Here is an 11,758-nt window from a genome sequence, read left to right as displayed (position 1 = left end):
GGAATGCCAGTCTGGAAAGTGAAATATGTGCATATCTTTAGAAAGTCTAGGAAACTTGAAATCTGTGAAGATTTATCCAGCACCGTTCAGAACATTATTAACCATTAATGCTTTGTTTCCTTCAGGAAACGCGGTTCGGCATTGTAACATTGAAAAGGGCTGGCTGCCTCCCGAGCTTTTCAACTGCACCACCAACACTTTTATGGATCTGAAAATCATGGTAAGCTGTGTTTTCTCTTTTTTTTACTTTATCTTATAAATGATCATCAGTTCAGACTCCAGTTTGGCATCCCTGCACTCCATCTTTTGACCGAGTCCCCTCATTTTCCATCAGGACCATTGTGCTTGTCTGGCTCTCAGTTACATTTTCCATTGAATTGTTCTGCCCACCCTTTCTCAAGACAAGCACCATTTTGATCAAACAACTCCTCTGTGCTGAAAATCCCTTAATGATTATTTTCTTTGTAACTAGCATGGAAAAAAACAATTATGCATAATTGAGTTTTTTCTTCCTTCTTGTCTTTGGGTCAGAATGAGAAGTTGCACCACAATGAGACCAAGCTGGATGGAGACAAAACCATACGGATTTTGAGAGTCCTGCAGAACGCCACCAAGTACACACACAGCTTGTATGGCAATGATGTGAGAACTGCTTACCAGATGATGATCCGAGTGCTCCAGTATGAGAGCCAGCAGCAGGGGTTTGACTTGGCAGCCACGAGGGACGTGGAATTCAATGAAGTAAGAGAGATACTACATACTGTGCTTTACACTACCCTGTGAAAGTTTTATGGCAATGGATAATTGAAATTGTCTTTGACCAGAATGAAGCAAATACCATTTGCTTTGTAATTGCTTAAAATATTTCACAAATGAGTCGGTCTTCTCAGTTTATAATGGGAAGTCGGTTATGCATATGTGTATGCACACGTAATAAATATCATAATAGTAACAACCAAAAGCAAAATTCCCCAAATAAGAAAATAACCAAGTTGATGTGTTATTCCTGGATAAAATAGCTTTGTGTACCATATTCAGTTTTGTTGGAAAGCCTTCTTAATGTGATCATTTTAATTTAAATGTCAACTAACTCTGAGCCAGTTACTGACTCTGAAGGTTTCTTGTAATTCAGTTTGGAAACTCTTGAGTCGTGTTTATTCAGGAGTTGCTCCATTGAATGACACTCCACACTGTAATGATAATGTAAGGGATGCAGGCACATACAACAGTGCACACCAGAGGGCTTCTGCTAGTCAGAACATTCATGAAAGACCCAGTTATTACTGAAGACCTGACCTGCTCTAGAGTACAAGCTGTAGCACCCTCCCTGTCTGGAGGAGGTGGAGGAAAATGTGAGGACTTGGACACCATATGCAAGGCCAAGCTGCAGCAGGAGAGGACATCCCTGGGGAGGTGGGAGCAGGAGGAAATGTGGCTGAGAAAATTCCCTGGTGTCTTGAGCTGTACAGTCAGCAGAGAGCGGAGAACTTCTGAAACGTTTAACTTTTTAAACACGCCAGGTTTTAAGATATTTGTTTTTTCCTTTCCTGAGGAGACTGTGCTGAGAAATTTGTACCTGCAGGACATGGACTTAATGAATTCCCTCATTCAGATCTTGAGAAGGAACTTCATTTTTGACATGTTTTGTTAAGTAAAAATAAGAACAATAAGAAAAAACACAAAGGCTTTGGAAACCTTTGCTTTAACTTATTATTCTCTGCACTTGGCACTGAAACTCATACAGATGATGTTTTCAAGAACTCCCTAAATATTTTTAAGATAGGTCAGGAATTTGAAAACTAATCAGTAAAGCTCATGCAATAAAGGAGGTAACATCCTAGGCTGAGGGAACACAAGGGGAGAAGGAGGGGATTTTTAATAGTCTCAGGTAGAAGCCTGAAAACTAGATAGTAAAAACCATAAATAATGTTCACGAACACCGAGGAGGCCTGGTGCCAAGTGCAGCACATGTCTTCTGTGTTCCTGGAGAACCATGTAGTGCTTCTCACCCGGATAAAGGTGGTCATTCTGGCAGCCTCTTTTATCTCAGGTACACACTTGCAACCTCAGACAGTACTTGGAGAATACAGCATCTTCTCTGGCTGCTTCTAAATGAAGCCTAAATATTTACCGTGGCTATTTTAGAGTCTGAGGGGATTAATTCCTGCCATCAGTTATGCAAATTTTACCTTCGTTAAGGATTAGGTTTTGACATAAAAATGTAGTTCATATGTACACCAAGATTTAAAACTTCTTAGCACCTTTCCCATTTAAGCCATTTAACACTCTCTTTTGGGGTCTTCTTCCATTCAGCCTGAGGGTGCCTTTGCATATTCTTGTAAGAAAGGGCAGATCCTCAGCTAGAACTTCCTTTTTAGCTAGCACCATTTGTAAGCAACATAAAAATGAGGGGAGAAAAACATGATTTAAGTTTTGTTATGTATTTTCAAGTTTGTATATGCAATTTAATAGTCGCTCTTGTCATTCTTCACCATGTAAGTTGTCCTAGTTATCCAGGGATCAACAAAGTGGGAGAAAAAAACAAAATAAAAGAAAGCAATATTGCTGTCAATGGCTTTCTTTTGATTTTTAACATCACATTATTTTGATGTCTCTGGGAGAGTTCTTCAGTGTCCATACGAAGTGCTCTGCTTTGCTCATTTCTCATCAATTTGAGACAAAGAAAACTTGGTTAGGTTTTCCTTCTGCATTTTCTTGCTAGGTTTCCCGTCATAAAGGGGAAAGAAAGTAGGCAGTTCTCTTGCAGCTTCCAATTTTGGCTTACTTTGCTCATAAAAAGTTTGGAGGGATTTGCTTTATGTAACAAAAAAACCTCAGGGTGAGTAACTAGCATGCATATTTTCATATGGCTGCAGTAGAACATGCCTGCATTAAAATATTTCATTATACACTCACCTGAGGCAGTATTGCCAATCATTTTCAGTATTCCTCGCTTGAAACTCAGCACTTTGTTTGCCTCATAATTTAGGCTTGTACTTTTTTTCTCAGAATATTATTAAAGTGGGTAGTGCGCTACTGGACCCCAGCAATAAGGAGCATTGGGAGCAAATTCAGCGAACCGAGGGCGGCACCGCTCACCTGCTCAAGCACTATGAGGAATATTTCAACAATGTGGCCCAGAACATGAAGAAAACCTACATGAGACCTTTTGTCATTGTTACCCCTAACATGAGTGAGTAACTGTGTTGAAAACTGCCATTTTGTTTTATTTAAAATGTGCTGGAGAGAGGTGGTAGCTATTTGTTTTAGTAGTACCCACTGAGAAACAACATACTTGGATTTTCTAATCTAATCAGTGCTTTCATTTCCAGTCAGTTGAGCCTTGATTTGTATCTCTCAGTTGCCATGGAGGCCTCCTGGGAGGTGTCTGGTCTATTTTCCTTTTGGGCTGTGCCACTGCTCAGTGTGGCATTTTGTTGCAGCCACAGTAGTATACAGGTGGTAGGAAGAACAAAGTTTGTAAGTAAATGTAATGCTTTTTGAGACCACCTAGTATAGTTGAACACAGTAGGTCACATTTTTGAAAGAATCACACTACCACCACATGAAGAATTACTACAGTACAAAAAAACCCCAACAAACCCTACTATTGATCATATACCTCTGATTTTTACATGCCTTCCTAGCCTGGAACCAATCCAGAAAATAATCTTCTGTAGAAATTCCTGTGCTGAAAGATATTTTCTCAGAATCGCCTATCCAAGCCTTCAAACACCCTCCCAGTCTAGCAAAACCCATCAGCAGGGCAAAACGCTTGAGGTCCAGAATATCCAGAACAGGTCTAAACTGAGATGGAAGCACCAGACGCATCAGGACACCTTCCCTGCCTCTCACAGTAAATAAAGCAATAGCGGCTGCAGCACTTACAGGACTGTGATGTCCCTCACAGATGTCCCTGCAGTACGCATGCAGCTGAAACACAGCAGTGACGGCCTGGTTGGCCTCGTTCCCTGTTTTATCTCCTGCCCTCTCTATTTCGTTTTCTCCCCAGGTACCAACAGTCTGAGCTGTTGGGGTGTTGGTGTCAGTCCTGCTCTGAGTGGGAGGTGAGACTGCGTTGGGTGACTTTCAGAGGTCCCTCCCAAGCAGCATTACTGTCTGGCTTTTCTTTCAGAAATGGTCTAAATTATTATCAGCCTGAATTTGTGTTTAGCTTTTCAAGCTGCTGCTTTTATTTCACACCTGAAGAAAGGCCTGTGTGCCCAAAAGCTTGTCTTATTTCCCTACTACACCCATTGCTGTAGAAATGAATTTACTTTTGCCTACAAACCTTGTCCTGAGAGTGCTTCATGTCCACAGTCACGGGAGCATAAAAAGCAAAGACATGAGACAGTCAGACTTACTCAGTTTATAAAGTCCTGAATCAGCTTCAGGGGGGAAGGATTATTGTTGAACTAAGCCAAACTGAAATACTCTGATTTTTGTTTAATAAACCAAAACCGAAATATTTCCTTTTGATTCAGGACTATCAGACTATCAGAATAAAAATATTTTTATTTTCATACTCAGAAAAAAGTATGCTCAGTATTTTAGCTGAGCTGAGATGAAAACAAAAAGCAGAATTTCTTGCAGGTTGTAAATTGTAATTTTTTTTTTTTTACCTGCTCTTCCTTAGTAAAAAGGCATGAGCTTGGGAGTGGTGAAGCAGCTCTGGCCTGAAAGGGGTCTGTTTTCTGTTGAACCGTTTCTCCAGGTGAACATGGTGTTAATGGAGTTCCCTAATGGCTCATCTGGGAGTTATTTAGAGACTAGGAAAGGAATGGGAATTTGCAGATCTTAACTTGGATATTTCTTCATACAGAAACTTGCAGTGGATCACAGCTTTCGGTGTAGGGTTACCCCCAGGACTTCCAGCTTCTCGCTTTTATTAGAACATCTAAATTGGCACTGAATGACTTCTCTTAAATGGGGAAGTTCAAGCCAACTCAGCTGCTTTTAAATATTTTGGCAGCTAGACAGCAGGCAGAGCTGATGAGGTGAGCCAGAGGAACTGCTAGTGTAGAGGAAGGAGAACTGGAGGACTCAGGAGTAGGCCCAGGTAAAATCCAGGTTATTTTCTTTGCGTAGCTGAGTTTGCAGTTTAACAGATGTAAAAAGATATGTATTTTTGGAGCAGCAGACTTAGCCTTCCCTACAAGAAGCAAATTGGAAAATGCCATTTTTATATTTCCAATGTTTGCAGTAGTGTTTTCCTAGTATGAGATACTGTCGTGTGAATTCCTTTCCAATGCAAAATAATTTTATAATTTGATAAATGTAACATAATGCTGATACATAAGCTTTTAGTTGTTGTTTAAGGTGTTAATTGTGAGAAATTAGATTTTACTTTATGTTTTGGGGTTTAAATTTCTTCGCTGCATCGTGCAGGTATTTTAAGCTTTCACATTTCATATCATTACAATACTGTATCTGAAAGCACTGAAGTTAATTTTATGGGAAACATTTTTTCCCCCAGTTATTGCTGTTGACATCTTTAACAAGTCTAATTTCACGGGAGCTAGAATACCACGATTTCATGAAATTAAAGAAGATTATCCAAAAGATCTGGAGTCATCTGTCGTCTTCCCTGATACTTTGTTCCGACCTTCAGACAGGAAAGGTAAAACCCTTCTGCTGCCATTTGGAGGGCAATTTTGAGTAGCTCTCATGAAGAATGATTGAATCTCGTTAAGCAGAGTGGTACTGCAGTGAGAGCGGGTGACCGTCTGCACAAGCGAACATTATTGAGGGATGGGGCAGCTGTGCATACTTCTGAGGCATTTTGCCTGCCGGCAGCAATGGGAGCATGGGGGGCTGCGTAACTGGCTGTACCTGTCTGTCAGGTCTCGCTCGCAGCCCCGTGGACAGCCCTGTCAAAGCGGGAGAAATGCTCTGCCTCCGTTCCCACTGGAATGGGGTGGAGTGGGATGGGATGGGATGGGATGGGGCAGCTGCCTGGGGCCTGCAGCCCCACAGCCACCTTACCCCAGTCCCTGCAGAGATGGAGAGACGTGGGGTGAGAGGTGGAGAATCCAAATCTGGGAGCAGAGCAGTGTTATCAGAACCAGACAGCAAATAACAAGTCTTGAGCTGTGCAGGGAGATGGGTGATGAGGGACAATACATGGCAAGTACCTGCTTCCCAGTGTCTCTGAAGTACCCCCGATTGCTGAGAGGAACCACAAATTACCTCGGGCAAGGAAAGAGAGAGGGGATAACTCAAAATGCAATAATTACACACGTACCGTAGCTTGATATCCTCCAAATGGGGAAATAGTTGCACTTGTGAAAATAACACATAATAATTAATAAGCTAATACAACTTTACGACTTTTGCCTCAAAGAACAGGACACCTACTTGTTTGCCTTGTATCTTTTCTGCAAGGAGAAAGGGAATGTGAATTTTAAGAGATACTGCCAAAACTGAAAGCTCATTATATGACAGAATTAGCAAGGAGAAATCCCATGTGACCAGTTCGTATATTCATAACATTAGCTTTGCCGTATATAAAGGTACCTACAATTTAATAGCATGTGTATTGCTTTAATGTTCTCCTTAAATCATGCAGAGTGTTTATATACTTATGGGTCTTCTAGCCTGGAAATGGCTTATTCTCTAGCTAGACCAAATGGCTATCATCCTTGCTTCGATGGTTATTTGATTATCAGCTGTATAACTATGAAATGTGCTAAAGTTTTATTAAAAATGTCAACTATAATGTGTTATAAGCCTAGAGTTATAACAGCAGTAACATTTCTGTATCTTTGCAAAGCAAAATTACCAGTTTAAATGGTGGCTTGAAAGTCAAGCGGAAAGAATTTAATATTTGTGTTAATTCCATAGCAGTGCCTACAGTGAAGCCTTCAAATCACAGATTATCCTCTAAGGTGAACAGTGATGTGCTAACCCCTGAGAATGCACTTACAAAGAGAAAGAAGCGACACCCGGATGACTCAACACATCACACTGTTGCCATGGTCATCATATACCGATCCCTGGGACACCTCCTGCCCGAAAACTATGATCCTGACAGAAGGAGCTTGAGGTAAACTTCAAACCTGTTTGTGAATTATGCAGATCCCTTCTTCAGCTTGCTTTGAGCATGCGGGGGAGGCAGAGCTGCTGTTACACTTCCCAAATGTTGTCTGTGCTGCAGTTGTCACCACAGTACTGTCCTCCTCTGGCACACTGTGGGAGAATACCCCTTCAGTAGTGCCAGCAGTTTTTGGAAACAGCTGTCTGGAAGGTTCATGGTGCATCTGCTTTACTTTCTGAGTGCAAGCGACTGGAAATCTTGTTATTTGCAGAACCTACGAAATCAACACTTTGCATTTTAACTTTCAGATCATTTCACAATTTTTCTCCTTCTGCAGATTGCCAAATCGCCCCATTATTAACACACCTGTAGTGAGCACAGCTATTCACAGTGATGAGGAGCTTCCTCCCAACCTGGTGGAAAAGCCCATCATAGTGGAGTACGCCATGCTGGAAACGGAGGAGAGAACGAAACCCGTCTGTGTCTTCTGGAATCACTCCATCATGTACGTCTCCTGCTTGCTTTAGGGCTCTGCATGGTGGCAGAGAAGTTCTGCCCAGGAACATGATTCTGGATGAAAACCCTTTTTGTTCAGTTTATTCAACTGGCAGCTGATTTCTGTTTGAATAGAGCCATGTAGTCATTTCCCACCAACCTGAGAAAAATGAAAATAATCATCATAACTCCACAAACAAAGGATTAGCCGTGTGGTTTCTAACAAAACCAGTGCCATCAAGTATTTCTGCAGGGCTCATTTTCACCTAGCAGTAATAAATCTCACAATTGGCTGGTATTTGCTCATGCTTTTTGCCTACAGATCTGGACAGGGATAGTCTGACTCCAGTGCCTGAATTCATGGCTCATCTGAGATCCCTAAGTCAGGACTCTCATTGCCCCATGCTCTGCTTTTAGGAGGGCATCTCTGGGAATTGATTCAGTTCTTACATGGGCTGAATCTTCTCCTGTTACACTCCAGTGACTATGGACAGAGCATATGGCAAGCACGCACTCACCCTTGATGCCTTGAGTGGGGGCATCACCCTTGAGGGCTGTTGGACTAGATGATCTTCAGAGTACCCTTCCAACTCCTACCATTCTCTCTTCTGTAGGAGGAGAGTATTTAACTCTCTAGGAGGGAAGTGTAAGGAAAAATATTAAATATTCTGAAAATGGCTCATTTAGGTATTTTGTATTCATTATAGTAAAGATACAGACATACTTATCTTGAAAATGTGAAAAAATGATAAGAACTCTACATGCTCGTAAGTGTTTTGTTGGGTTTATGGCATTGTGGAAACAGCACAGTCCTGTTGGAGATATTTTGAGTGTGGATAAAACAAAATAAAATTAGTTGAGAGGTAACTACACACTCTGCATGTTATGATTTCAGTGTGTTGTAACTGTTACATATATTATGCAATTTTCAACCATAAAACCAGGTGTGTAGTAAGAGGATGATAATGTCTGCCCAAGGTAAGAAGAATAGCTGTTACTTGCTTCATAATAGCCCAAAAGCTCTAGTAAACCTATGGAAAAATCCATTAAAAGGCAATATCCTGTGCTGGAAATAAAAGAGCAAACTAACGCAGGAAATGTTTGCCTCCTAGTCAAAAGCTTCAGGAGATTGTATTGTTGAAAGGATTGAAGAGGCAACAGAAATCTGTTAACGTTAGCAATAATAAACTACTCCATTTGCCTGCATGTGAAGTAGTGTATTTGCTTGTATGCGCAGATGAATCTGCCAGTTATGATAGAATGGCAAGTTCTTTTTTCATAAATTTCTAAACATCATATGGGCTTGTGTAACTCATTAGCTCTAAAGTGATTCATCTGTTAGCTATTTGCTGGCAGCTTCAGTGGCATTGTTATCTGTGTTGCATCTTCCTACAGCCACGGTTGAAAAGCAGCTCTTGAACTGCATGTAATGAAAGAGTTTTTTAAAAGTGAGAACTTTTCAAGAGAAAGTGATATTAAAACTGTTAAAAAAATATTTTTTGCTGAATTAAAAAAGCTGTTATATCTAATTAAAAACTTTCAGTAACTACTAGACTACTTTTATTACTCATTAACTTCTGAATAGAATAATTAATGCTGAGGCAAAATAATTTCTGAAGTCACTAGAGTTAACCAAGGCTGTACAGGGAGGAATTTTTAAGGGAACAGTTCTTCCCCAGTGTCAATACAAGAGCTGTCCTGATACAAAATACTATTTACTGGCTTTAGCCTTCCCTTGTGTACTTTTCAGGGGAACACTATAACGAAATCATATTACTGCTGAAACATCTTTCACACAAGAGCTCTTCAGGCAGTGTCTAGATCTAGGAGAACAGAGATTACTCAAAAGCATGTGTATCTCTGTGATTTTGGTATTTTTTACCTTTGTTACGGCCAGTGTGCTCTGTGTGATCACTTCACCATATTGCTTGTGTGGTCACTGATCCGAAAGCAATTTTTTTTTCAATTTTTTTTTTTTTAAACTCAAAAGAGGTTGTTATAAAAACCACAAAATTTGGCCAGCAAAGCCAGGTGCCACATCAGAAACTGCTTCAGCTGGAGAATTTTTAAGTTTATTATATTCTTTCAGGCAGGTGACAGCTATAAATATTTCTGTCGTGCTCTTTATGGTCCTCTCTGGTTGTGCGGCAAGAGCTGCAATAGCAGCAGGAGGAGCAGGGAGTTCCAAGGACAGCTCTCAGAAACACGTTTTTTCCCCACAGGATTGGCGGGACAGGTGCCTGGTCCTCCAGAGGGTGTGAGCTGTTTTCCAGAAACCAAAGCCACATCGCCTGCCAGTGCAACCATATCACCAGCTTTGCTGTCCTGATGGACATTTCAAAACGAGAGGTGGGTGATGTCAGGCTCATGATTTTCAAGGGCTTTGATTCAGAACCTGAATTTGAGCTTTGAACGTGTCTCGGAGCATTGTCAGCAGCTGTGTCCCGTGTCACGGTGTGTCAGGAGCACTTTGCCCCATGACAGCACCCCCGTTGGGTCTGCTGAAAGGAGCTTCTTACCTGGTCTGCACCATGCAGAACTGCGCCAGGCTGCCCATGCAGAGAAAGGAGCGAGACAAGGATTACAGACAGGGTAATTGTGGCATCACTTCATATTAGGTCTGTCTAGAATTACAGTAGCAGAGACAAAGGCATAAACACCACAAGTTTTTCTGCATCTCGAGATAGCCTCAACAGGGGCAGGCCACCATCAAATTCAATGAGGTTCTTGCTTAACTCTCTGCTCCCTCTGGGTGCTGCCCATACACACTCAACATTTTGAGTGATTTAAGAGGTGGCATCATCCACCCCTGTTGGTCCTAAAGCAAATCTGTACTCTGGCTCAGTAGTAATGAAAACATTGACATTCTGAGTAGTAGATTTGATTGGAGGAAAAGGAAGGAAAAACTCAGTGTGGTCCTGTTAATCTGTCATTCTACAGAATGGGGAGGTGCTTCCTCTGAAGATCGTCACTTACACCACCGTATCCATCTCGCTGGTGGCTTTGCTGATCACCTTCATACTGCTCATCCTGATCCGCACGCTACGTTCAAACTTGCACAGCATCCACAAAAACCTGGTGGCTGCCCTTTTCTTCTCTGAGCTCGTCTTTCTTATTGGAATCAACCAGACTGAAAACCCGGTAAGAGTTACCCTGCACATATTGCTAGAGTTCTTCTCAGGCTTTAAATCAGGGGGGTTATATCGTGACTTTTGTCTACTCCCATCTGTTTCACTATCTCTTCTTTTTACTTCTGCTTGGCCTCAACAGTAATTTGAAAAACATCAGACTTTTCATATATTCTTGTGTGTTTTACATGATTAATAGCAATGCCAGAAGATAGGACTGTATCTTATTTTCAAAGAATATATGACAGCAGCCCTGTTAAAAGCGTATCCCAGGAACTGAAGCCTGAATACTGATTTCTTCCTTCTTTTCCATCAGTATGTTTTCTGTCTTGCTTTGCCTGTTCAGTAGGAGGCTCTCCAGCTTCTCCTGCAGCAGGTATCTCACACGCCCAAACGGCTTCTGGTGTTGACTGGTAGGTTGTCAGCTATGTGTGGCCATGCAGGTGCTAATGTGCGTGTTGCACGCCCACTGTGGCCATTCTGGAGAAGTCACTTGCCAGGCATGGGAAAGCTTGCTACATCCAAGAATCAGTAGGAAACCTATTGCTTTACTTTGTGTCTCCCAGGCACAGTGATTGTTGGCTTCAGCCCATCGCGTCTGTTGCCAAAGCTCAGTGCAGGCACCTCCAGCATTGTGCATTTCAAACACAAGTTATGAATGGACTGAACATGAGATATACGCCACACATGAAGTGTGTATGTTCTGTACCTAGGACCTCATTGCTATATTAACTACGGAGCACTGTATGCAGTACTGCTTCTAATTCTTAGTAGCACCCATCTCAAAAGTCGTGGTTACCAGGCAGTCAGTTTGGAGACAAGCAGGCAAGGGTTCCAGCACTCCCAAGCTTGGCAGTCACTTTTACCAGTCAGTAGACAGATGGGGGATGACATGCAGTAAAGAGTACATCCTTAACAGATACGAAGAATATTCAAAATGTTAGTGTATGGATTATCTGAACACTCAGAATAATATTTATACTCTAGAAATCCTTTACTGTACATGTTTCAATCTAAATTTTGAGAAGGAATTACAATCTTGAGATGAAAATGCACCAAAAAAATATGAACCACACTGATTCCACATTGTCCAAGCAGC

At 41.5% G+C, this 11,758-nt stretch overlaps 1 protein-coding gene across 1 annotated transcript in view; it reads left to right on the top strand.

The window, feature by feature from the left end:
* CELSR1 (cadherin, EGF LAG seven-pass G-type receptor 1) overlaps window positions 1-11,758 on the top strand; it is a gene marked incomplete at its 5' end in the record, with an annotated part of 93,801 nt that overhangs the window by 62,780 nt on the left and 19,263 nt on the right. The window contains 8 exons of the mRNA XM_010185613.1: window positions 126-220; window positions 532-741; window positions 3,010-3,193; window positions 5,477-5,620; window positions 6,844-7,045; window positions 7,374-7,541; window positions 9,754-9,880; window positions 10,472-10,672. Coding sequence (XP_010183915.1) covers window positions 126-220; window positions 532-741; window positions 3,010-3,193; window positions 5,477-5,620; window positions 6,844-7,045; window positions 7,374-7,541; window positions 9,754-9,880; window positions 10,472-10,672 — 1,331 coding nt within the window. The remainder of the gene's footprint in view (window positions 1-125; window positions 221-531; window positions 742-3,009; window positions 3,194-5,476; window positions 5,621-6,843; window positions 7,046-7,373; window positions 7,542-9,753; window positions 9,881-10,471; window positions 10,673-11,758) is intronic.

The sequence above is a fragment of the Mesitornis unicolor genome, unplaced genomic scaffold (genome assembly GCF_000695765.1).
Source record: "Mesitornis unicolor isolate BGI_N332 unplaced genomic scaffold, ASM69576v1 scaffold24645, whole genome shotgun sequence".
Lineage (NCBI taxonomy): Eukaryota > Metazoa > Chordata > Aves > Mesitornithiformes > Mesitornithidae > Mesitornis > Mesitornis unicolor.
Note: the sequence above shows the minus strand (reverse complement) of the source record. Positions and strands in the feature narration are given on the sequence as shown.